Source organism: Marmota flaviventris, unplaced genomic scaffold (assembly GCF_047511675.1).
Source record: "Marmota flaviventris isolate mMarFla1 unplaced genomic scaffold, mMarFla1.hap1 Scaffold_49, whole genome shotgun sequence".
NCBI lineage: Eukaryota > Metazoa > Chordata > Mammalia > Rodentia > Sciuridae > Marmota > Marmota flaviventris.
The window spans coordinates 2,438,818-2,466,704 of record NW_027288305.1 but is presented as its reverse complement, the minus strand read 5'-3'; the positions used below and the strand labels follow the sequence as shown (position 1 = coordinate 2,466,704).

The window sequence follows — 27,887 nt, the reverse complement described above, 5'->3', positions numbered from 1 at the left end:
ATGCCTCAGAAGTTTGTGGCCTGGGTAGACCATGATGACAGCATTTCTGTGCAAGAACAAGGTTCACAAGTGAGTAGACTAGAATGCAGGAAGTAAACAGAGTTCACTTTTAGACCAGCTTAGTTTGGGATGTGCCTGTCAAGATGTTATGTTTCAGTGACAGTTCACTTGACTTCATTCACTAATAGAAGCCTCTCTAGGGTTTGGTTATTTTTTTTGCTATGACTTTCCAGAGACTAGCATGGATTTTCAGAGGTACCTTTATTAGCTCTTAGATAAAGTAATTAAAATTTATTTTATACAGTGCAGCTTATTCTGTTTTTATGTTTTCTTTTTTCTGTACCACGAATTGAGCTCAGGGTGCTCAATCACTGAGCCACATCCCCAACTATTTTTTTTTTTCTTTTTTCTTGAGACAGAGTTCTGTTAAGTTGCTTAAAGCCTCACTAAATTGCTAAGGCTGGGTTTGAACTTGCAATCCTCCTACTTCATGTTTACAAGCCACTGGGATTATAGGTGTGTGTCACCAACCTGGCTGAGCAATCTTTCTTAATGGACAAAGAACAGTAGATGCTGTTTAACTGTTCTTGCTCCTATGTTAGTGAAGTCTGAATTGAAATTTCTTTCTGCATCTCAAAGAGTACAATATACTGTACAGCAACTCTAAAAGGGTGGAAGTTATATGGTTTCTGAGAACTTCTTTTCTGGATGTAAATCCATGAAACATCAGTGTGTGTAGCAGTTAAATAGGAATTTTGGTCATAGAACAGTGGAAGGCTGGCCTGGCACTACACTGTTACTCCAACAGCATCATTCAAACACTAGCATTTTGGGCTGGGGATGTAGCTTGCTTCACATGTGTGAGGCCTTGGGTTTGATACTCAGTTCCACAGACAACTCATTGTTCTGTTTTCATTAATGAAATACAAAGTAATTTTTGGAGGAATGAAGGATAAATTACTCATTTATATATCTTATGTGTTATAACATGACACAAATCATTTGCTTATGTGATAAACACTGCTACATATAAGATCAGAATTGTTTTGAATATTTAAAGTCACTTTATACATGGTCAGTATTGAAAATAGCATTGCAGGTAAGGCCATTTCATAGATGTCATTTTACTTAAGAGATCTTGATCTTTCCTAGCTTTGCAAGATATGACAATGAAGGCTAGCTGAATGCTAATACTTGGAAGATAAATTGTTGCCCACACCAGCTCTGCCACTATGTTGTTTCTCCTCCATGCCAAGGCATATGGTCAGATTAAGGTGAATTCGAGAAAAATAAATTTGCTGAGATTAAATGGGAGGTACTCATGGTGGGATGAATCCATATTCTCTGGCAGGTGTGGTCCTATTTGGGGCCCTCTTGATAAAATATTCAAGATATACTCTGTGCTGTTAGTAATGGGAAGTAGCTCAGTGACCTTGAACAAGTATATTAAGGTCAGTGACACTCTACCTGTCTATAATATTCTCCATTATAGCATTGTTGTGATGATGAGCAGAGCTGCTGCATATCAACTGGTAAGCACCGTGCCAAGAATATTTCAAATTACAAGTAGATCTTACTCCACACAACAGTGTTTTCTTCAAAGTAAAATGCAAAAGGAGGGCAGTAACTGACATCAGAGGTATCAGAAGTAACCACAAATTGGCTCTTAGCTTCAATGGAACTCAAGCTGTAGCAGGTGTAATTTCACAATTTTAATTAAAATCAGTATCAGAGGTGAGATGTAAATTTTCATAATTTTAACTATAAGCAGTTAAATTTCTGTGCTTTTTTCACAAATTTACCTAAAGCAAGCCATTTTCATTTGTAAAACTCCAAAAATCAATAAATAGAAGATGAAATAACTGAATACTATGGTTGGTTTCATCTTTTGTTTAGTGGACACTGCTTATCAGTGAAGATGAGAATACTTGGATATTGTGCTTGCAGAGCTCATGGTCTCGGTTCCATGGTTACTGAACACTCAGGATTAGTAGTGTTTAATGTAGATATGAATTTGGGTATGATGTGTTTGGAACACGGGCAGAGTAATCATGTCAGTCAAAATTCACTAAAAGCTTATGGTTTAGCAAAATTGTACCTTTTAGAACACAAAACATGACATTTCTGAAGAACCTGAAAAAATTAGAAGAAGAGTAACTTTCTAAGGGAATTCGAAGCACATGCCATCCAGTTATCACTGACAAGTGATTTTTATATATTTTGGTGTACATGGCATGAGTTTGTTGGGTTCTTTAAAAAAAATATATTCACTAGTTCTAATCAGTTACACATGAGAGTAGTTATACATTGTACACAAATGTAGCAGGTGTTGGGTTCTTTTAGAGAAACAACCTTAAAGGGTAGTATCATTGCAAGGGAAAAAGATAGTGGATGGTTTTCAAAGGGACATCCTTACTAAGCTGTAAAATGTCTTGAATATTGTGGCAGAGCTATGGATGGTTATATTTATGATGAATAATTAAGGTTGTATCTTCTATAAGATATAGTAATTTCTATTCTTGGTCCAGTTAGCTGAGTTCAGTAATGAAGAATATGCTGTTAGAGTGTTATATTTAATACCCGCTATTAGAATATTTACTTAAAATTTTCAGTTTGTTATTGGTATCTTAAAAAAATCATTTGGGGTCAGTCTTCACATTCTTTTATATTTCTAAGCCAGAATGACCTCTTAGAGCTGGTAGACTCAATACTTGCTGTGTGTGGAATAATTTTTAATCTTTTTTCTGAGTTCACTTAAGATATGAGATATACTTGTCATTTTGGAATTCTAAACTGTTAGGATACAGTTCTCCAGTCTTGTTATCGTTGAAATTTAATATTTTAACCTTTAATTAGAAGAGTCACTGTTCTATGCTGTGGTATGTTTCCATTGCTATTTTTTCATCATGTGATTTAAGTGTTGCTAAACTTTACAAATTATTCCAAAAGAAGACATGGAATAACTTTGTAATTTGGTACTGTCTATTCTGCATGAAATCCAGCACTTTCAACAGTGCTATGTGCAGTAAATATTTATTTGAATTAGAGATTTGCTTTAGGGCAGCTTGCAAAAGTAATATTTTCAGTATTCAGTGACTGAGCCTTCAGTACTGATAGTTTAGCTAAACATTCAGACTTCATTTGAAGCCAGTAAACAGACAACTGTGCAATCCAGGGAGACCAATTTCTTCACTTTTATATCCACTAGTAATTTTCTTTTACAGTCATGTTTACATAGAGTAAAGGTCAAAGGAAAAGGTGTATTTGGAGCAGTTACATGAGTAAGTTTGCTACAGTGAAAGATTTTCTGTATGCTGATGAGTAACAAGAGGCAGGAATCCATTAGGCAGCTCTTTGGTCAGTCATATTTCTTAGAATGCTGCTGCTCTTTTTTTTTTTTTTTTTTTTTTGCATTCAAAGCAAGCTGTGGTTAGGTGCTGAGCAACTTGTTGAGGCAGCTTGTCTTCCCGGCCTCCTCATGATGCACCTGTGGTACTCACTATGCATCCTGCTGACTGACAAGGCATTCTGCCAGCCCCAGCCTCATGTGCTCCTGGTGGTTGCAGGCTCTGCAGGTGACTGGGAATGTGAGAAAGGATGGCCATGCCTGATGCAGGCACTCTATGCTTGTGGACTGCCTTTGTTTCACTAGGCTGCACTTTCAGAGCACAGGTTCAAGGATGAAATTGTTGAGGATTTTAAGATGGTGAGCACAGCACAGCAGAACAACTGGAGGCCCTTCTGGGCATGGGACCTTTGGTACTCGTGAGGCTGGCACTGTCTGTCCAGAGTCAGAAGAAGGAATGCTGTTGGTATTTCATGAAAATATGGCCTTGGACAAAGTTCACTTGGACTGGAGGAAGGCTCTGTTTGGGAACTCAGTGGTCAAAGACCTGCTGAGAGGATCACAAGCCCAGTGCTCTTGCCTGAATTTACCTGGAAAAGATGAAGGAGGCATCTTTGAGGTTCCATGTATTGTGGATAAGAAGTGTGACTATCAATCTGGATTTGGTCCTTAAACAGTGCTACGTGTGGGAGGAGGGGCCTGACCTCTTGGACTCATGTTCCATTTCTTTCTGGAGAGAACAAATCTGACTTCACAGCTGCTGCTGAGATCAGGCAGTGGTGGTTGGGAACTGGTGCTTTGTGGTCCTGTGCTTAGGTCGTTAAGCAGTCCAGTTAAGTCCACTCACCACCAGTGGTATCCTGGCTGACCACATGCTTGAGACCCAGGGCCTCAATGCTGAGGAGCCTTGGACCAACTCCATGTGGCAAAACTGCACTCAACTTCACATGAGGATCTGTGTCTCACTGGGACACCTAGGCAGTCATATCCAGCTTTGAACATCTGAACACACAAGGTAATTTTCATGGAAAACCTGCCCTGCCAGTGTCAAGTGCATCATCCTGGCTGATGGATCCTCTTCTCATTTTAAGTTTGAGGAGATTGAGGCATGGACACTAAAACAAAATGCAGAGGCCTTGTGAAAAGACAGCTGTGATTTGAGCCATGAATGCTATGGAGCCCACTCTCTTTCTCCTGTGTTACCCTGTTGCCATGTCCCTCCTTGGTTTTGGGAAAGCCTACTTATTGCAGAGTGTATAAGAGGGTGGAGTGCCATATGGCAGTCTCACAAAGCATTTCATATGATGTCTCTTTCTGCAGAATTGGGTGGTGGGGGGCAAAGCCACCTTCCTAATAGCCAGGGAAAGGATGCACTTCATGCTCACTTGGCAGGGGCCTCTGCCCACTGGAGGCCAAAGAGAAATGGAGGACAGAAACTTAAAAGACAAAGTGATCTTTTCCAAACCACGACCCATTCAGGGGATTCTCCAGGCAGCACCTTTGAGGAGCACCTCTGTTTTGTACAGCGAGGCTAATTCTGTGTTTGGTCCACAGACATCTGATGTCCCATTATTCTTTATCCTGACCATCACTTTGACTCACTACTGGGCATCTCCTCCAAGACAGCTACCTGTGGGGCAATAACTCATCTCCATGAGAAAATATGAGACACCAAAAAGACCAAAGCAAAAACTAGTTAAGAAACTACAAATAATATGTAAAATCGATGGCCCTTGTTAGCTTTAACAAACTGATGGATTTCTTTCCCCATGAAACAATGAAAGTTAATGTGGATTACCTAGTAAGTTTTGAAATAGAGATGACAGTCATTATTCCAGGATATCAGGTTAAAAACATTCTTAGGAAACATGCAACCTTGTTAATTATGTTTTTCTTCAAACTGGAGTGTATTACAGAATGAAGTTTACTGCCTGACACTAAATTTGTTACTGCTCTACTCTTCACAATCTCACATTTGTATTTTACCCATAATGCGCATTTATCTTCCTCAGGCTGATTGATTTTCGAGTGAGAAAGATACTTGCCTCAGTGGGCACAGTAGGTCACTCTCAGGCTTTATCATGATGTGCTCACCAGGCCCTCATGTGCTCACACAGGAACTTCACACCCATCTTTCCTGGATGTACAAAACCACATCATCACTAGATTCTTAGCCATGAAAAGTTCTTGTGCCACCTTTGCTTATGAACTTGATGGAAGGGGCTGACTTTATGAATTGTTGTCTCTCCTCAGAGTTTCTGGTGATGCTGATGATGGCAATGATGATGATGACAATAAATGTGATGGTGATGATGGTGATGATAATGATGGTGGTGATGATAGTAGTGGTGGTGGTGGTGATTATGGTGGTGGTGATGATGATGACTGCAGTGGCAATAATGATGACAATGATTATGATGGTGAAAACAGCAATGGTTATGCCAATGATAGTGACATAATGTTGATGGGAATGATGTCATGAAGAGGATGATGACCATGTGACAATGATGAATGTTAGCAGCTGACATGAATTAGATTATTTTATCTTTCCCATTGGGCAGAGTCCAGCCTAGATTCTGTTGCCCTCAGACTTGGTCATGTGATCTGTTTCACCAGTGAAAGAGAGTGGACAGTAGATTCTTTGGGAGGCATGATGAGATTCCACTTACACATTACGGTTTCTGTTGGAAACATGGCCTCACATCTCAGCTCTTCAGAAACAGGTTTAGGTGGAGAAAGGGACTGTGAAATTGGGTGGTGTGTGCTAAGTTCCTGTGGCAGATGTTGATTCAGGATTTGTCTGAGCAAACATTTATTGAGCATCTCTGTTCTAGGCATTGGGGATAGAATGTAATTGGAGCTTATAATTTTGAGAGGGGAGAGAGAAAAAAATATAGAGTAGATCAGGAAAGGTAAAGGCAATGGGCACAATGTGGGGGGCACAGAGATTGTCTGTTGGAGACAGGGATGAGAGGGGGAACCTCCAGACTGTTGAAAAGCTCATGTCCAACAAAATCCAGAGGGAGTGAGTGGGTAGTCCATATGATAAGTGGGGACGGGAAAGTTCTAGAGAGAGAAGTGGAATGACAAGGGCCCTGGGGATAACATAGAAAGCTAACCAAGGGGGACAGTCCTGGATGAGGAGGCCAGGAACTCCAGGCAGGGGCTCCATGGGATTACCAGGTCCAGAGACCCTGCCACCCTGGACAGCACTTATCCATATTCAAGAGTCCAAGAAGATGATCAAAATGTCAATCCACAGGGAGCCCTTAAAATTCAGCTAATCCCACTCCACTGTGCATACATAAGTTGCCCCTAGTACCCCAGATTGCTATGTCCTATTCTGTGGGTGCAGCCCCGTGTGTCCCTGCTGGGCACCTTCTCTCCCTTGAGGCTCTAACTCACATGTCCCAAATGTCCCTGTGGTGTGTCATGTCTTATCATCCAAGGACCCTGGAATCTTGCAAAATAACTGCCAGCATTCGAGCAGGCCTTTGTCACCCTGCTTAGCAGATCTCTTCCTTGTTCTGATTTTCAATTTTTCCTGTTCTTGAGTGGCATCAGATAACTCCATGGTTGCTCCATGTGTTTGTTCCTAAATTACATCTTCACTAAAGACAGAATACCATTCGTTCAAAAGCTCATGAATGCCAAATCCAAACTTATTTACCCCTAATTATTTTAAAAATATATATGAATGTAGAAAAATTCTCACCATTCACATCCCACCTGCTTTGGGCACCTAGCATCTAATGTCCAATTAAAAGAGGGTGTGGTTAAGAGACCCCAAGGTGATACCACCCTTCAGATTTTTATAACCCCTGCCATACTTCTAGCTATATTACCTGGGCAAATAATTTCCAGAGACACTTTCTCTGACTCTCTTTTTCCCCATGAGTTCACTTGAAATTCTCAACTTTTGGATGATGGCTCTTTGTCATAATTCCCTGGACAGTTTCATGCTGTGAAGGGTGTTATTTTTTTCTTTTTCTTTTCTTTTCTCTTCTTTCTTTCTTTCTTAACTAGGAATTGAACTCAAGGGCATGCTTAACCTTTAAGCCACATCCCCAGGTTTTTTTTTTTTTTTACTTGTTTGTTTGTTTTTTTTAACATGGTCCCTCTAGGTTGCTTACAACTTTAAGTTGCTGAGTCTTGTTTCAAATATGTGATTCTCCTGCCTCATTCACCAAAGCTGCTACAATTACAGGCTTGAACCACCATACACAGTGAAACATAGATTTTTTTTTTCCAATGAGACCCTCTCCCATAATTGTATTTTTATGCCTTATAAGCATCCAAAACCCCCAAATTTCTTACAATAGTCAATTTCAACTCCATCACACCAGAAGCAATCACTATTTTTATATTTTCTCAACTGATTATAGTCTGTGTTAGAATTTTATATAAAACACAAGAGTTTATGTATTTTTATTTAAATAAACTTTAGTTATCTTGTTTTATTATTAATTCATAGTACATCTAACAGTAAGGCATTGAAGGACTTTACTAAATGCTATTCAATGCATAGGTAAATTGGCCAGAGTGTATTTAATTTTCTATTTGTAGACTCCAAACTACAAATATTATGTATTATGAATAAAATGTTACTAAATGCTACTTTTGTGATGTGTGTCTTCACTTCTCTTGGGTAAAACTTCAGAGTGGAGGTTTGGGGACTCACATTTGGTGTCTATGTTCAATTTCAGAAACAAAAATGGAAAATACAAGTTTGTTTTTCAAAATGTTGGGTCCATTATATATACTCAGAAATATCACAGAGGATTTCCAGTTCCTCTGCAATCTTGCCCACATGAGGGGCTATTAGCCTTTTGTATTTTAACCACTCTAATAAATATGTAACAATATGTCATTCAGATTTAATTTACATTTATCTTAAGACTGGTTTCTTTTTTGTTCTTACTGATATTTTGTACATCTTCTTTTAAGAACCATTTTCTAATCTTTTGCACACCTCTATGAAATGGGTTATGCCTCTTTATCATTGAGTTTTAAAAATGTTTTTATATATCATTTACCAGAACTTTGCAAAATATTTGTTTTGTAACATATTGTCTGTAGGTGAGTAAAACAAAGTATGACTGTGAGCTATATATTTCCAGTTCAAAATTCAAATTGTATCTTACTTTTTTGATAATTTTATTGTTTTACCATACAAAACTTCACTTATTTTAGGAAAACAAAAGCAATCACATGAACAAGCAGCTGTAGTCTTATAGAGGTCTGCCTTAAACATTTCACAAGTGCTTCATGCCAAACTCTGCTGGAATATCTAATTGAATCTCGACATTGACCATTTGAAGAAATCAAATTTAACATAATTTCCCTATCAAAGTAAATGTAAGCCTTAATGTTAAAACTAGATAGAAAATATACAACAAATGTTGGTAACATGAACTGTGCTAAAGAACTTTTAAAGAGAAAAAAAAAACAATTTTATATTTACTATTGTATTGGAAATTGTTTTCAATTATTAATCTTTTCACCTGGTGTGGTCACCATTGGTATGAATATTTCAATGACATAATATATAAAAAAAAATATTTAAAAGGCCTGGGATTTTAAACCAATCTTTTGACTCTGAACAGTATTAATCATGAACGCAGCCTAATTCCAGTATAAGATTGGGAGACATCTTGTCAAAAAGCTATAAAAAGTTTATTTTTATTTTCTGTAAGAAAACTAAAATTTCTCTTTGGCCTGACAATATTTTGATGTTTTAAACTTGTTTGGAATTTCTACCTGTGCTTTGAATTCACCTATGCCTGGCTATCCCTGACCGGATAACAACCCTCTCTAAAACCTTACTGGTGCCTCATAAATCCTGGCTCCCACTGACCAAATAACAACTCTCTCAAAATCTCAGTGGCAGCTCATAAATTCTAATGTCTGGAGTTGAATTTATTCCCTACCTTGAAATGTTGAGACATGTAGATCCTTAACCTGCTATCTGCCTTTGTTTTATGCTTGTCAAAATCTTGTTATCTGTATAGTACCAGAGACACCGACCTTCTTTGTAACATTTTGTGCTGTAAAAACTTTTTCCTGAAGATCAGGGGGTGATCTCTAGCATGGAGTTTTGTAAGAGAGAGTTCTGTCCAGGTTTTGTGTACACAATACAATCTTGATTTAATTTGATTTCAAATCGGAGTTGGTAGTCTTTTCTTTGTGTTCTGTTTCAACGTTAACCTTTTTTTTTTAACTTCACTGTAAATAAAACCAAAGAACAAAACAAAACTCCTGTAAATGAACCAGGTGCATAATAATAGCCATTCTTTACTGAAAGCACCATATTGATTATAGAAATGATATAAGCTTAAAAATTAAAAGATAGCTCAAATATCAAGGAAGTTTAGAAGTTAGAATTTTTTTTTTCTTTCAGAATATAGGTGGTAAAATAGGTAGATGGAACATGTGCTGGGAGAAATCAAAAGTCTTTGCAGAGGAGGCAGCAGAGATTTGAGTCTTTCTCAGGTCTATGTTTTGCACAGAAGAGAAAATGTGAAGCATAACTATATCAAGTAATGTGCAAAAAATCACAAAAATATTTATTATAAAAAATCATATCTACAGAAATGGTTCAAAAGAAGCAGTTTTTTTTGTCAGGAATAAACATTTGGACATGAATGGAAGTTTTGGTACTATTTTTAAGTAGTTTTACTCATAGAGAGTAATCTTTATACCTTTTCTCCATTTTACTGGTTGGAATTAATTACAATTTATATATCTGCTAAAAAAGGTACTGAACACAGAAAAATATTAGTTGCTCATGTTTAAATCACCTACATTATTTGATCCTTCCCTTTTTAAACCAAAAATATGCATAAAACCATCTCTTAATAAATATCTCTATCTCTGTATATTAGCAGCAACTCAGTCATAAAATATACTATGATAACTTGTCTCTTCATGTACTTATAGATTATGAATTTGCTGCTTAGCATTTAGATATAATTTTCTATGGTGTTCTCTACTTATTTATGTCTCTATGCCAAGTTTTATACCAAGCTTTTAGTATGTGCCTTAATTACTCTGTGTAGCAATGTAGGATCCATGTCTTATTTGTGATACTTTGTTCCCAGAACTGTGTCTAAAGGGAAATATGTACAAGAAGATTATCCAGGCAAAAAATATCTATCTAACATTATATTTTATTTTATACTTATTTATATATTTATGTATACATATTATTTTTATTATTTAAAAATACATTTTGTTCTGAAACTACAGTGATACTAGTGTATTTTAGCTTGAATTATTTGTGAGAAACAATCAAACTAAAAAAGACATTTCTCTTTGTTGGCTGGTGTTTTTTTTTTCAACTGCAGGAGCCTAGTGAAGAATGGCAGATATAGATGTGTAACTCTCTAGTTTGAGGCAGACCCATCAAATTAGATGATGTTTTGCTTCTGCTTTCTATCTTGATCATTAGAAACATACCTTTATATTCACATGGAATGTTTTTGGAATTCTGTTCTCTTAGTTCTTCTAAAAAATAAATAAAAGTGAAAAAGAATGCAGGAAAGATAAATAAATAATTTCAAACAATTCATTTTTAAAATATTTTTTCAAATTACCAAAAATTCTGAAAATTTAGAAAAGTTAAAAGCTTTAGAAATAGCCTAAGGCAATTTTCTCTTTTGCTCAGGACAGTAGACTATATCTCCAACTCATTCCTCTCTAGAATTGTACTGTGTGCAAATATGAAAAAAAAAAAATGTGCTAAGATGCCCCACATGGTTTATAAGTTTTAAAATCCTCACAGGGGATCAAATGTGCCATTTTCCTACTTTACAAATTACAAAATCTGAACTTTGTATACTTAACAAACATTTACAAAACTGTAATTCAAAATGACCTAAAGAATAAAAAAAAAATGAAGAACTGACCCACTGAACATTAATCATAGGGACTTATAATATTGAAGCCATTATATTAAATGTCTTTTTATCATTGTCACAATTTTCCATGTTTATATCATCAATATATTAATCAAAATTTTTACCCACTTAATAACAAATACCTTCATTTCTATTTTAATTGTTTTTTAAGAAAAAAATTAGTAGTAATTCATATTAATAATTTAGTGTTAAAACTTGTTAAAGTATGAAATATATACTTTAAAAGCTATGGCTATCACAAGTGAAAAATCCAGTCTAAATTCCTCTTAAGATTGGGAGCCATCTCATCACACAGCCATGAAAAGTTAATTTCTGCTTCATTATAAATTACTGTGATATCTAAACTTGCTTGAAATGCCTGCCAGTGCCTTGAATTCACCCATGCCTGGTTTTCCCTGATGAGATAACAACCCTCCCTGAAAATTTAGTGATGACTCATAAATTCTGGCTTTCCCTGACCAAATGACAACCCTCTCTGAAGCCTTAGTGGTGCCTCATAATTTCTGATGTTGTGATCTAATTTTACTCCCTAAGTGATGAACAATTTTAAACCATTAACCTTGTACCTGCCTTTGTATTATGCTTGTAAAAATCAGGGTTGTTTTCCCTGATAACAACCCTCCCTGAAACTTTAGTGATGACTCATAAAGGGCTATCTGGTCTCAGATTCAATATACATGATTTGAAGCCCCTTCCAGTCAAGAGCATTTTGTGGGAACTGTCCAATCCTGTGTGTCATCAGGGAGGAGGAGAGTGGGATTTTACTGTTACTTCTTATCTCCTAAGTCATCCATTTTTGCCATTTGGCTGGCTTTTCCTGACCAATAATAACCCTCTCTGAAACCTTAGTTGTGTCTCATAAATTCTGATGTTGTGATCTAAACTTATTCCCTAAGTGCTGAACCATTTAGACCATTAACCTACTCTTTGCCTTTGTATTATTTGTCAAAATCCTGTAATCCTTTTAAGTTCTCAAGACACCCCCCTTTTGCAACTTTTTGTGGTATAAAACTGCAGTCCAAAAGAGCTGGAGTGCTGTCTTCTATTCCCATGGGTTTCAGGAGAAACTGTTATCCTCAAATTTGGGACCCCCAAAAGACAACCAGAGACCAAGATTGATGTAAGCAGCAAAGATGCATTTATTGTTGTTATGCTTGAATTCTGGACCCCTAAAAGACCACCAGAGACCAATATCGATGTAAACAGCAAAGAGGTGTTTATTGCAAGCTAGCTCGGTCCTCCGTGCATGCACACACAACAACTGGTGACGCTGAGAGGCCCCGAGCCCAGGGTTTGCAGCAGTTTTATAGTCTTTGGAGAAGGCAGGGACTTCACATACATCATAGCATCTCTAAGCAAATCATCACACACTGCAGGAAAATCAAATAACAACTCTAAAGCATGATTAGCACATTCATTGGCGGGAACAATTTGGGTAAGGGTGATTGGTCAGTACAAAAGGGGTATTCATTTGAACTGATTGGCTTAAGGCAAGAGGGGAGTATGTGCTGAACTACATGGTTTCTCAACACCATAAACTACTGGGAGGGTCATCTGGCATCCCAGGTATTTCCCTGTCTCATGTTGATTGGTGGCTGTTAGGGGGTTTCTATGGATCACCACCTAGCCTGAGTCAGGGAAAGCTGGTGCAGCAGATCTCTCCTGTTATTTGTAGATAAACCATTTAGCAGGGTGGGAATGTGCCTAGGAGTGCTCTGTGGGTCTTTCCAAGGACAAAGGTCATGTCCCTTCCTTGGACAGGCTTTGCTCTGAGATAGAGGCTGGTTTTTCATTGTGAGCTAGCTCAGTCCTCCACGTACACATCAACTGGTGATGCTGAGAGGCCCTGAGCACAGAGTTTGAAGTACTTTTATACACTCTCTGGGGAAGCCAGGGACCCCACATACATCATAGCATCTCTTAGCAAATCATCACACACCGTGGGAAAATCATAAAATGAGTCTAAAACATGATTAGCACATTTACTGGTGGGAACAAGTTGGGTAAGGGTGATTGGTTAGTAGAAGAGGGGGATTCATTTGAACTGATTGTTTAGGCCATGAGGGATGTACCTGCTGAACTATGTGGTCTTCTAACATGTTTTCAACCACCTTAAACTACTGGGAGGGTCATCTGGCATCCCAGGTACTTTCCGTATCTCATGCTGATTGGTGGTTGCTATGGGTCCTCAGCTAGCCTGACTGAGTCAAGGACACCTGGCTCAGCAGATCTCTCCTGTTATTTGTAGATAAACAACTCAGCAGGGTGGATATATGCCTAGGAGTGTTCTGTGGGTCTTTCCAAGGACAAGGGTCATGCCCCCTTCCTTGGACAGGCTTTTCTCTGAGATAGAGGCTGGTTTCTCACCTTGTATCTTATGTTTTTTATGTATTTTTCTAGCTGTAGCTGGAAACAATACTTTTATTTCACTTATTTATTTTTATGTGGTGCTGAGGATCGAACCCAGGGTCTTGCACATGCGAGGTGAGTGCTCTACCCCTGAGCCAAAATCCCAGCATCTTATGTGTTGTTTTTATTGGGCATTTTTACTTTAGAGGGTTTCTTTCCAGTTCAAAGTTCAATCTGTCACCTAAAAAGAACAGAGATCAAAAGAATTTAAATAAAATTTGATAGTGATTGTCATTGTTTTATATTAATTCCTGAATAATATACAAGCATATATAATTCATAAACTGAAATAAATTTATATGTAAGTTTAAATTAAAATAATCTGTTGGTTGAGCTAGTATCTCACTTCTGGGGAAAAAAAAAAAAAACACTTGCCTTAAAATAACAGCAGCTTGAGGCTCTGGGTTATATTTCCAAGATTAAAAAAAAAAAAGCAGGGCTCAACAACCTGAGATTCTAACCCTTATTCATGTCTAGATTGGATAATATTCCCTGTCACTCAAATAAAAGGGCTCACTGGTCTCAGATTCAATGTGCATGATCTGAAGCCCCTTCTAATCAAGAGCATTTTGTGGGAATTGTCCAATCCTGTGCGTTATCAGGGAGGAGGAGGGTGGGCTTTCACTCTTACTTCTTTTCTTCTAAGTCCTCTTTTTTTCCCATTTGGCTGGAATTTAATCTCATACTTCAGAGTCGCAGGTTGCTCTGCTGTGCAGAAACTGAGGATCCCAAGCAGGCTCAACTCTGGAGAACCAAGAAATGGTGAGTGTGCATTGGCCTAGTGAGGGAGGCTGGGGGAGAAAGACTATTTATTGGAACCACAAGACTGGCTGTGGTGAAAACAGGTGCTAGTAGATTGGGACTCTGGGCAGTCTCTGCAGACTTAAGTCCCCCACTGGGCCACTATGTCCTCAGTCCTACTGGCCAACCAGGTGGGGAATATGTCAGTGGAAGAGACTCTTTGCTGTCTTCCTTATGCTTAAAGGGCATCCTCAGTATCTGCCTAAAATACTATGTGTCAGGTGTGTTCCTGCAGCCCAGTGTCTTACCAGATGCTGGAGATTGACAGGTGGAATAATTATCAAAATCAAATCTCCACAGGCCATTTTCTTGAAGGAAAGGACCTGTTGTTTGGGGGCACCTAATTTCCTCTTGAGCCAGCTAATTTTTATTTTGACTTTCTTTTATTTTTTACATTTATTATTATTATTATTATTATTATTATTATTATTATTATTATTATTTAGGTAGTTAGTGTTATTAGGTAAATCAGGTCTAATATCAAGTAAAATGAAGAATGAACATTATATTAGAATGGAGTTCAGGAAAAGGGGAATTGAAAATGTCCCCAAGGCCCAGAGCCTGTCCCAAGGAAATGTTAATGAAGCATCTCCCAGCAAACAGGGAGATGATAATCCAAAAGCCTTTCCTGCCCAGATTACTGCTTCAGCCCACCTGTCCCCCAGCCTTTGGGCCTTCCCATGTACATTCCATCACTGCAAGATAACAGATCAAAGGACAGAAATGTGGGAAAGATGAAGGAAGAACTTAGTTATAAAACAGATAAGATCTTGCCCTTCCATGGATTCCTCCTCTTTTTCCTCTGGAGAGAAGTCTTTTCTACTATCCTTTAATAAAGCTTCAATGTTCCACTCTAAACTTGCCTTGGCATGCTTTTCTGATATTATACTTCAGCATTGCAGAGGCAAGGACTTGTCACCGGTAAACAGCCCTAAGAGTAGGTTTAAATTTATTTTGAGAAAGGTCATAGCTACATTGCTGAGATTATTTTTGTTATGGTTGATTTATCTAGACTTTGCTATCACAATAAAGCATACAGGTTTTACATACAAATGTATTCATATGGGGATTTTATTTATATTGTGATACTTTGATGATTATTGTAATATTATGATTTCTCAATATATATGAATAGTAGGCCATGATAAGTTCTTTTTTTTTTTTTTTTTTTTTTTGCTCTTATAATTGAAAAGGTTTTTGGCTAAAGTTACATATAAATTTGTAGATTAATTTTTAAAATTTATGATTTGGTTACTTATTTCATTTAAAGTAAGTCTTTTTGATTTTTTTATTATTTCATTATTGTTGTATTTAATAGTCAGGACTATTTTGACATAATCATAACACATGAAATATAATTTGCTACCCATCAGTATCCAGTAGTTCCCCTTTCCCTATTCTTCTACTTTCTTCTATTGCATAATTATTTATAGTTTTTTAAAATTATTACATTATAGAATACACATAAAAGTAGACTTCACTGTGATATATTTATATTTGTACATAGCAATTTTGGTGAGATGCATTGGGGATTAATTTGGGGGAAATGATCACCTTTATAATGATGAGTTTTATCATCTATACATGGGATGAATAATTCAGTCTTTGATGTGCTTCTCATAATTTTTATTTTCTTATAAGTTCTACATATTTTGTTTCTAAAAATTTACATATGTAAAATACCACTTTCATAAGGCACCTATGTAAAATTTATACATAGTGTTTTATGCTCTTTTTTAAACTGGATATGTTATGAAATGTGACTGGCCTAGTGACCATTTTTCTTACAAATTATTATTCACCTCTTCCAAGATGTGTATTGTATTGAGCCATGCCCTTGGACTTAAAGTGTTTGGATGAGTACCATTGCATAATTTTATGTTATCATGGTTACATATGCTCTAATTTCACTTAGTCTCTATGATGGGAAGTATCATGTATAATCAATAGCAAAATATTTTCCACAAATAGATACTAATTTAAACTCCTTTTGAGTTAATTATTATTCATTTGTTCTAAAGTTTATCAATATTATTAATTTTTTCCCAAATTGGGTTTTTATTTTGCATTTCTTTAATTTCTAAAAATTTTGAATTTTTAAATCTAATAAACATAACTCATGTATAAATTTGCAGTTCAAATTTTTGGCCTTTATATTTTATATGATTTCTGGCTTAAAAGATGAGAAAATGGATCCAAAAATGCAGCTAGAGTTTGATTTCAACAAAAAGAAAAAAGTTTAAATTATTTTTTAAAATTGCCTTTTTTATCCTCATCATTTATTATAGGTCTCTTTTGTGATTGTAAGTGTAGGTTATTTAAAGTGGATTCTAGGGCTTATCTTTGGAAGTTACTACAGGAAAAATAAATAAGAAATATCTCAACACTATGGCTGCAGGAAAGTGAGTAAATGTCCCCAAAATCATATGGTAATTAAATTGTTAAATGACATATTTACTAAACATCCACTCCTTAAAGAATTTTTTTCATAAATATTTTTGGCAGTGAATCATGAATTCTATTATTTGGATTTTGGTGTTTAATATAAATTCATATGGAATAAAATTTGGCCAATCCTAGAAATATTCATACATAATTTGTTGTTTACTTAATGACATGCTGAGGAGATAGCAACTAATGAGCATATTTATTTTTAGAAATAGTTACTTTTTTGCTTTTCAGTTTCTAATAAGCCTTTTAGATTTATTGCCTTACTGAGTCTCTCAGGGCCACTGATTTTTTTTTTTTTTTTTTTTTTTTTCATTTTGTAATCTCCAGGCATTTACGCTTCTAAGAAATCTGTCTTGGGAGCTCTGTTTCTGAAGAGTTTCTTAACATGAAAAAAAAGTATTTGTGTTGCCCCTGAAATGTAATGTCAATGCACTGTCTTCAAAATGGAAAGAAAATAATATTTCCCCAGACTGACATCCCTGTGTCAGGAGCTAACAATACATTGATGGTCTTTGAAGAAATTTCATACAGTTCTGTCTCTGGGTAGTGTGATGTGGGCTGCTGAATTGCCATTTAGTATACAAATACCCATGGTTTTTTATCTGTACTGTGGGAATAATTTTAGAGGATACAGATGAATAATGCTCTTCATGGAGGCTATGAATACCTGTATGTTCTGTAGTGCACAGCTGACAAAGCCCCTGGAAAACACTGTGCAAATACTAATTGGTTAATGATTATCTGCCACTCACATAAAATTTATTTCAAAAGCTTGTAATAACCTTTTCACTTTAGGCATCCATGTCATCCACATTCCCTAGTATAAAAGTATGAATCTTTCTTTTCTGAATTCCAGGGTCCATTTCTCTTGTGCTTCAAAGTGGTGCAAATAATTATGGTTTTTTTTTTCTTTCTTTTACACTGTATTTCTAATAAAAATGTTCTCTGCTCCATGTCTCTATTTCTCATGTCCAGCTATGTTTAGAAAATGACATAGAAAATTGTATTTGATAATTTATAAAGGAGAGTTGAAAATACTCTGGTTCATGTCTTCCTTCCTTAGAAACTGAATAAGAAGTATGCTTGGTCCTGAAAAGGGAGCAGCATAACCTATAAGATATATAGAAAAAAATGTTGATTGATTGTATATTCTCTTCTAAGAATTGTCTGTTCAGATCCTTGGCCCATTTGTTGAATGGGTTGTTGTTGTTGTTGTTGTTATTGTTATTATTATTATTATTTGCTTAGATTATTGAGTTCTTTGTGTACCCTAGAGATTAGTACTCTATCTGATGTGTGAGGGGTAAAAAATTCCTCCTAGGATGTAGGATCTCTCTTCACCTCACAGATTGTTTCTTTTGCTGAGAATAAACTTTTAGTTTGATTTCATCTCATTTATTGATTATTTGTTTTAATTCTTGTGCTATAGGTGTCTTGTAAAGGAAATTGGGGCCTAATCCTACATAATGAAGATTAGAGCCTGCATTTTATTCTATTAGATGCAAAATCTCTGGTTTAATTCCTTGGTTCTTGATACACTTTGAGTTGAGTTTTGTGCATGGTGAGAGATAGGGTTTGTTGAAGAGGCTATATTTTCTCCAGTGCATGTTTTTGGCACCTTTGTCTAATATATGATAATTGTAATTTTTTGGGTTAGTCTCTGTGTCCTCTATTCTGTACAATTTGTCTATCAGTCTTTTTTGTTGCCAATGCCATGCTGTTTTTGTTACCATTGCTCTGTAGTATAGTTTAGGTCTGGTATAGTGATGCCACCTGCTTCACTCTTCCTGCTAAGGATTGCTTTAGCTATTCAGGGTCTCTTATTTTTCCAGATAAATTTTGTGGTTGCTTTTCTATTTCTATGGGGAATGCCATTGGGATTTTGATCAGAATTGCAGTAAATTTGTATAGTGCTTTTGATAGCATGGTCATTTTGATAATATTAATTCTGCCTATTCATGAGCAAGGTAGATCTTTCCATCTTCTAAGGTATTTTCTGATTTTTTTCTTTAAGGTTCTGTAGTTTTTTCTTATATAGATCTTTCACCTCTTTCATTAAGTTGATTCACAAGTATCTATTTTTTTTGAAGTTATTGTAAATGGAGTAGTTTTCTTCACCACCATATGTACTCTATCATTTGTATGTAAATTTTTAAGCTTTGTATTTTTTATATATTTCAGTATTATTTATTAATAACTTATATTCAGCATTTAATGTGTCAATATGTTGTTATGTTTTATGAGTCTAGGGATAAAATAGCATTTTATTATCACACTGTTTTCCCAATATCCTAGCATCTTTCTTTGGAATGAATGCCATTTTTCCTCTTCCCTGCACTGCAATCTTCATTATGTATCACTGCCTAAATAACAAGAGGCTTATAAAGAGTTTTGTTTTTGTTGTTGTTTTCTGTAATTCCACCATTTATTTTATTATGAGGTTTACCCTTATTGATTTAACTTCATAGCATCAATCATGTGGCATCATGATATTTTCATCAGCAGTAGACTTTATGTACAACAGTGGATATAGCAAATATCTTAGCCATGAACTAGTCTATACCATCTAGATTCTTGTCATTATACTCAGAGAAATGAAAAATTGCAGAATATTCTTAGGATAAAATTTCCATCAGAGTGTATTTCCATCAAGTGAGAAATCATTATATATGCATATATTTGCAATTATATACTATATAATTAAAATAATTATTATTTGTTGAATTTTCAAATTTGCTACTGCTTTTTTAATTGTATCTGCTTTCTTTATTTGTACTGTAAATTGAACCCAGGGGTGCTTATCCATGAAGCCACATCCTCAGTCCTTTCCGTATTTTATTTTATCAGTTTTGCTGAGTTGCCAAGTGCCTCATTAAGTTGCTCAATACAATATATATAAGACAATATTATATATAATATTGTCTTCAAATTTATGATCCTTTTTCCTCATCCTCCTCAGTCACTGGAACTACAGTTGTCCATCACTAGACCTTGCTCATTTGCTTTTTAAAAGCACCAACATTGATATTGGTAACTCTTTCTGTGTTATGTTCATCTTTAATATCTTCTAATTTTTCTCTTTTGCTTAAGATTTTCTTTACTTTTAGTTTATAAAATTTACTTTTCATTGGGATTGAGGATTTGATAATAAATTCTTAGTCATTTTATGGCTTACTAATTATTTTCTGTATGTTTTATTTTCAACCTCAGGTTTAGTTGAATTTTAATTTTTGCAGCTGTATAGAGGTCTAAGTGAAACATAATAACCTCTATGGATATTGTTTAAAGAAATGGAAAGACAATTTAACCCAGGTTTTTTACTGTACTGTATATACCCGAAGGACATAAAATCAGAATGCTACATTGACTCAGCCACATTAATGTTTATAGCAGCACAATTCACAATAGCTAAGCTATAAAACCAAACATTCAATGAGGAATGGGTCCATTCAATGATGACAAGATAAAAAATTGTAGCTTATGTACACAATAAATTATTAATCTGCCATAAAGAAGAATAACTTTATGATATTTGCCAATAAATGAATGGATCTGGAGATGTTATGCTTACTAAAACAAACCATTTCTTTAAAACTGAATGTTTTTTTTTTTTTTTTTCTGATACGTGAAATCTAAAGTTCATAAAGTGGGGAAGGGTAAGAAAACAAGAACAGTAGATTGCACAGTGTTAAATAAATAAATAAATAAAAAGGAAGGAGATAGAAATATTAAAGATATATATAAATCCTACCATCATAGTCACCAACAAGAACAGGATTCTAATTAGGATAAGATATATCCCATGCTTATTAATACCATAAAAATTGATTCTACTCTCAGGTAGAACTAGAAAGAATCAAAAAAATACATATTTTTTGAAAAGATATATCTATATTCTATTATAAACATCTTACAATATATGCATCAATCTAATTATGCATATATTATTTTGTATGTTAAAATTATAAAATGGAAAATGCAAACAGGATTGTTTTTGTTATTTTTTATATTAATAACATACATAAATACCATAAAATGTTTGAACTTAAATTCACTATTAAATATTTCCATTAAGTGGTCTGTCTACCTTGTTACATTTCAAAATTTTTCTTATACCATTGGTATTGGGCTTACTAGAGATCTCACTACATATTCAGAAAATCCAGCTCTATCAGAGAAATAACAAATAAGATTCTACACTTTAGTAAATTTCTGATTAGTGATTGTACAATTAAAATTTGAGGATTCCCTTTTTTAATTACAATAATTTTTTTCATCTGAACAATATACATAATTTAGATCATGATATAAAAAATCAAAAAATGTATATTTTTGTGGTAATGCCTGAGTTTTATATTGTGTTTAACAAATGTGGAATATATATATATATATATATATATATATATATATATATATATATATATATATTTCATATATATATGAACTTAAATCACTTTTTCTGCAGAAGTAGATAATAGTATCATTTTGTTCCAAAACACCACCTACATGATAGTCTACTAATTCTCATTTTAACTTCAATTACCTTACAGACTGTGCAAATGTTCATGTTGTCAATGTGTTATTTACTTATCTATTCTTTTTACAGTTACTGTTATCATTCAGGGATATAGCCATTGATTTTACTGAAGAGGAATGGGAATGCCTTCAACCTGCTCAGAAAAACTTATATAAAGATGTGATGTTAGAGAACTATAGAAACTTTGCCTTCCTTGGTAAGTTTAATTTCCCTTTAAAATTTTTAATTAATAGTTATTATTTGATGTACTTCTGTTGTATCTTCTGGGAACTTCTCTGTAAGAATGAGTTTCAGATTTGTGTTTCAAAGAAAAAGGGCATTTTTAATACAGATACTTTACTCTTTAATATATATTATGTTACTCTTTAATCTCTCTCTTTCTTGGTATGTTATACATTCTCCACTTTAGATAAGTAGTTCCTAGCATACTTTAATGATGTAAACTCTTGTAGCCTACACAGAGCAGGGGACACAGCGAGATGTTCAAATGGAGAAAAACAATATAAAAAATGTTGGTAGAGTAGTTATTTAGCAGAAAAAAACATTTCAGAAGCTTAGGTTTATTTCTTTTGATTTTAATCATTGAACACATACTGCCCTACATTTATCACATTTTCAAATTCTTTGTGATCCTCCATTTTCTTCTTTAGTGATATCCCAGTTTATTCAGATTAACTATCAAAACTTACGTTTTATTGTTAGGGCCAGCATGATGTGTTACAAATCTTCTTGTGAGGAAACCTGTAAAAGAAGCAAAGAGAAGAGAGAGACTCAATCTCAGTGAAAAGTTAAAAAAACTGACCACTCCTCTTCATGGCTGTACATAATATACCCCAAAATTACATAGCTTCTGTTGCAATGACTACATTCTAACCTAGTATTATTTTAACACCAAGTGTTAGCTAACCAAGATAACGTACAGTTAATACAAACATAGAGTCTCTTATCCCAAAGGACATTACCACAGAAACTAGATAGTGCACCTGTAGAGTTGTCTTAATAGCTTCAGAGTGAAACTGCTGGGAATTTCAATTGTGGGACTCAGGGTGCCAGTTTCCATCACCCCCACACTTTCTATTTCCAAGGTCAGAATACCTAAAGCCCCCCTCCCCCTCTTTTTTAAGGCCTTTTGAAAAAATAATATTACTTATCTCCTTAATGCTGGTGGGGGCAAAAAATAGGACAGCCATAGACAACAGCAAGTACCAACATCAGTAAATATCCACCTATGAATATTTTTTGACGCAGATGAAATTGAGTAAACATGACGTTAGCCATCCAACAAGTCAATCATCAATCATCTTGTTGTACCTTTTTAATCATATCTTTAAGGTAATCTAACTCTTTTGAAATAAAATTACTATTATCACTTAAATTGAAGGAACACATGTAATTAAACTTATGATATCCATTATGATATAACAATACCAGATAATCAATTGCAATCATGAATTTTAAGTATGGCTTGACAATGTTGTTTTTGTTCTTCATTAAGCATATTAACAGCCATGGAGGCATGACTAATACTTTTTATGATAGCATAGGTGAGTTTCATAGTAGTTTTGTAAGCCCATAGAGCTAGTCAGGGAAACCCACTAAGGAAAATGTCAGAGGATCAAATTCTGCCTTAGAAAGAAGGTTCACTGAATTATCACAGTTTTTATCAAGAGGAATAGACCTTTTATGAATAATTGTGCAGGATTGTGACCTATTAAATACTATGTGGATGGTAAGGACACAGTTATTCTGCTAACACAACAATGAATACCATGAGATATTTTTTCAGGTATATAACAATTTCATCCAAGTGAGTCAAGATATTGTAATGGGTTGTAGAAGTCCAGGATCTGACAGTACTGAATTTCCCACAAGTGGTGTACAAAAACAGAGCAAAGCATTAACAGAGTTTTGTGTGAGTTTAGCAACCAAAGAAGTAACTAAGTTATCCATAGTACATTCTACCCTATTTGAGCCAACTCCTTTGGAGCTGAGGTTATTAATGGTTTTATATCCCCCCAAGTATTTGGAATTATAGTATCTTGGCTTCCTCTTTTAATGTTTCTCCTCTTTTGAGGAGAATGATTATTCTCTTGTTTGGAGGGACTCTTCTCTTCCAGGGTTAAATGAATCTTACTAATCAACTTGTGAAGTCCCTGATGTACATTTATAATTGCTATATTTCATGCATCAAAAAGAATATGTTTGCATAATTTAACAGTCTATGCTTTTCCCCACATGATCAAAGGCATAGTACCTTGCCATGCTGATAAGCTGGAATCTTATATATACACATAGATAGATAGATAGATAGATAGATAGATAGATAGATAGGTAATGGATGTTTGAGAATAAAATGCCTATTCAATGCAGATGACCAATTTTGAGTATTAATTTTATGTTGTATATTGAGCACATTAAGTGTAAATAAAACATTATTTAATGTATATTTTAATATGAGAGACGCTAGATCTTTTGTTTGTTTCTGTTTGAAAAGGCAAGGATCGGGATATAATTTATTCATTCAACAAAAGCTTGTCCAAAACGATTATGAGAAACTTCATAATTTAAAACTATATCTCATTCATTAAAAATTGTGCAAAAGGATGAGATATAAAGGCAGAGGCATTATCCATCTTTAAACAAATAGGCCCTCTAGGAGCAGATCATGCTTGGTTTCTTTTAATGCTCTCTTAGAAGTTTCTTTTTTTAGATTTAATTCTGTTAGTAAATTTTTTATTGGGTTTTGTAATAATGCATTAATAATCATAAATATTTTGAAGTGAATAACTCATTATACTTCTGCTTTGTAAGCTTTTTTTCTATATTTCTTATTTTTTCTATTGTGATTAATGATTTAATTTCTAGATCATTGCTTTTCATTGTGGCATGATTGGATTTTTTACAAATATATATTCCCTCAAGTGTAATGTGTGTGTGTGTGTGTGTGTGTGTGTGTATGTGTGTGTGTCCCACTTATCTTTATATATCCTATAGGTTTTTTAATTTTTACAGTATTTTACAAGTTGCTTAGACTAGTCTTAAACTTGGTCCTGCATGATAAGCCTCTCCCATATTGGTAGAATTTCAGATTTGCACACTTAGGAATGCCCCTCTCATTTTTTTCCTTAAAAAATTATTCACATGCACAATTTGTGCTTATTTATATTTATATTTTTGTCTCAATTTCAGTCTCTAAACTTTCTTTAAATCGTTATTTAGTGTTCTTTGAGTAATTCATAATTGCCAGTATCCTAAATTTCAGTTTTTAATGTTTTTTTTTTTTCTTTCTTGTCACTTGGATTAAGCCATGCTTCTCTTTGTTTATATTTGCTTTATTACTTTTTTTAATTAAAGGAGCCAACAGTAGATTATATAGTTCATTTTTGGAAAAAAAGTATAAAAAAAAAAACTCTTAAATAAATAAAAATAGGCAAGAACAGTGCTGCATCCTTGTAATATTTGCTAATTGGGAGGCCATGAAAAAGTACTTCAAGATTGAGGGAAGTCATAGAAATTTAGAAACAGCATGAGTCAAAAAATTTTAAAAAGACTTGTTTTGTAGTTCAGTGATATAAAATTTGGGGGGGGGGGGTTAATCTCAAGCACCACACATGAAAAATTAAAAGTTGGATGACCTAAAGTTCCAGAAATGCCAGTGCTAAATATGTATCCATGAATAATTAAATCAGAAAACTGAAGAGATACCTCTGTTTTTGTATTTAGTGCACACATTGTTCTCAGTATGCAGGACTTTGCATTAAGAGAAATGTGGCATGCAGAGATTAATTTCAGGAACATTTGATTCATATGTGGAATCAGAAATTTAGTGGGTAAAATTTTGCTCACCAGGTACTGTGTTTTGTGTAGGGTTGATATTATACTCAAAGTCACATATTTTTATTTTATTGAGCATAAAAGGGTCAAGAGTTTTGTTTTACCACATGGTGAGTGTATTATATTTTTCATAAATACTAATAGAAGAAATACAATACCTTGTAAGAACAAAACTGATAATTATCTAAAATAATAATTGTGTTAATTCATTCTTTTTTTGTGTTAATTCATTCTATTTAGTCATTTTACCTTGTATATATATAGTATAAAATACCATGATATATTTAGGAAATAAACAAAGGTGTATTTGTCAATGAAAGAAATCGTCATATCTCACAAATTTAAAAATATAAAAATCAATTTATTATACTTGATTGTTATGCATTTTCTTCATCCAAGTATTATGGCCATAGGCTATCCAAGGTTTTTATAGTCATTTAAAATGTTTTAATGGAAAATTTTTTACACATATATGTGTATATTTCTTAGTAAATTTTTTGTTCATTTTTCTTTTTAATAGTCCATAGCCTCTTTAATCTTGTTGAATATTTGTGGTATTATCACTCAAAATATACTAGTTATTTTTATGTCTGTATGTCATGGTAGACCAAAGCCAGTTTTTAGACACTCTTTGAAAAAGCCACAAATGTTTGTATGTTTTACATTTCTCTTGTTCTACTGAGAGTGAAGGTAGCTGATAGATATTTCCTAAATACACAATGCTATCTTATAGAGAACAAATGGCTGTGGATGATAAAAGTAACATACTTACCTTCTCTTTATTATATAACTCTTCTTAATGATGTATTCCTCTTGGATGCTGTGGTCTCTACAAAAATTTGAGTAATATTCTCAAGGTAATTTTGTTTGTGCATTTTTATTGAACTGATATATTTTTTGATTTATGATGACTTGGACTTACTAATCTGCTACACTCCTTATGTATTTATTCTACCTTAATTTCATGTTATGTATGCAAAATATATTTATCCCTGTCTAGTAGTTATTGTTTATTTTTTTTTATTTTTGTTTATTTCAGCCATGACTCCACATGATACCCAAGAATATTCACCAGAGAAGGGCATAAAACATATATTTCACAAATTGATAAATGGGAAATATAGAAGTTGTGATCTTGACTATTTACAACAAAAGAAAATATGGAAAACCACAAGTGAGAGTGAACACCAGAAATCATATAAAAAATCAGGCCTTGTTCACCACCAGAGAATTTATACTGGAGAGAAGCCCTACAAATATAAAAAATGTGGCAAAGCTTTTAGTAAAATAAATGATCTTATTAACCACAGAGTAACCCACACTGGACAGATGCCCTACCATTGGGCAGAATGTGATAAAATTTATAAAGAAAAATCAATCTTTATTAAGCAAAGCAAAATTCTCACTGAAGGGAAGCCCTACAAATGTGAAGAATATGGTAAAGTTTTTAGTCAAAAATTAAACATTATTTACCAAAGAAGAATTCACACTGGAGAAAAGCTCTACAAATGTAGAGAATGTGGCAAAGCTTTTAGTCAAAAAACAAACCTTATTCACCACAGCAGAACTCACACTGGAGAGAAGCCCTACAAATGTAAAGAATGTGGCAAAGATTTCAGTCATATATCACTCCTTATTCGCCACAGCAGAACTCACACTGGAGAGAAGCCCTACAAATGTAAAGAATGTAGCAATGCTTTTAGTCAAAAATCAGACCTTATTCACCACAGCAGAACTCACAGTGGAGAGAAGCCCTACAAATGTAAAGAATGTGGCAAAGCTTTCAGTAGAAAAGTAGGACTTACTTACCACAGCAGAACTCACACTGGAGAGAAGCCCTACAAATGTAAAGATTGTGGCAAAGCTTTCAGTAGAAAAGAAGGACTTACTTACCACAGGAGAACTCACACTGGAGAGAAGCCGTACAAATGTAAAGAATGTGGCAAAGCTTTCAGTAAAAAATCAGACCTTATTCGCCACAGCAGAACTCACACTGGAGAGAAGCCCTACAAATGTAAAGAATGTGGCAAAGCTTTCACTCGAAAATTACAACTTATTCGCCACAGGAGAACTCACACTGAAGAGAAGCCCTACAAATGTAAAGAATGTGGCAAAGCTTTCACTCGAAAATTACAACTTATTCGCCACAGCAGAACTCACACTGGAGAGAAGCCCTACAAATGTAAAGAATGTGGCAAAGCTTTCAGTCGAAAATCACACCTTATTCGCCACAGTAGAACTCACACTGGAGAGAAGCCCTACAAATGTAAAGAATGTGGCAAAGCTTTCATTCGAAAATCACACCTTATTTGCCACAGTAGAACTCACACTGGAGAGAAACCCTACAAATGTAAAGAATGTGGCAAAGCTTTCAGTAGAAAATCAAACCTTATTCGCCACAGGAGAATTCACACTGGAGAGAAGCCGTACCAATGCAAAGAATGTGGCAAAGCTTTCAGTCGAAAATCACACCTTATTTGCCACAGAGAATTCACACTCGAGAGAAGCCCTACAAATGTAAGGAATGTGGCAAAGCTTTTAGAATAAAACAGGCATTATTCACCATAGAAGAACTCACTCTGGAGAATAG

General features: G+C 34.6%; 1 protein-coding gene across 1 annotated transcript; it reads left to right on the top strand.

Moving 5' to 3' along the window:
- LOC139704313 (zinc finger protein 345-like) lies at window positions 1-27,887 on the top strand. Its single transcript, XM_071607270.1, is given in 8 exon segments — window positions 1-69; window positions 3,653-3,765; window positions 5,600-5,796; window positions 12,327-12,463; window positions 26,525-26,648; window positions 26,709-27,779; window positions 27,782-27,835; window positions 27,838-27,887. Coding segments are annotated over 8 exon segments (1,815 nt in total).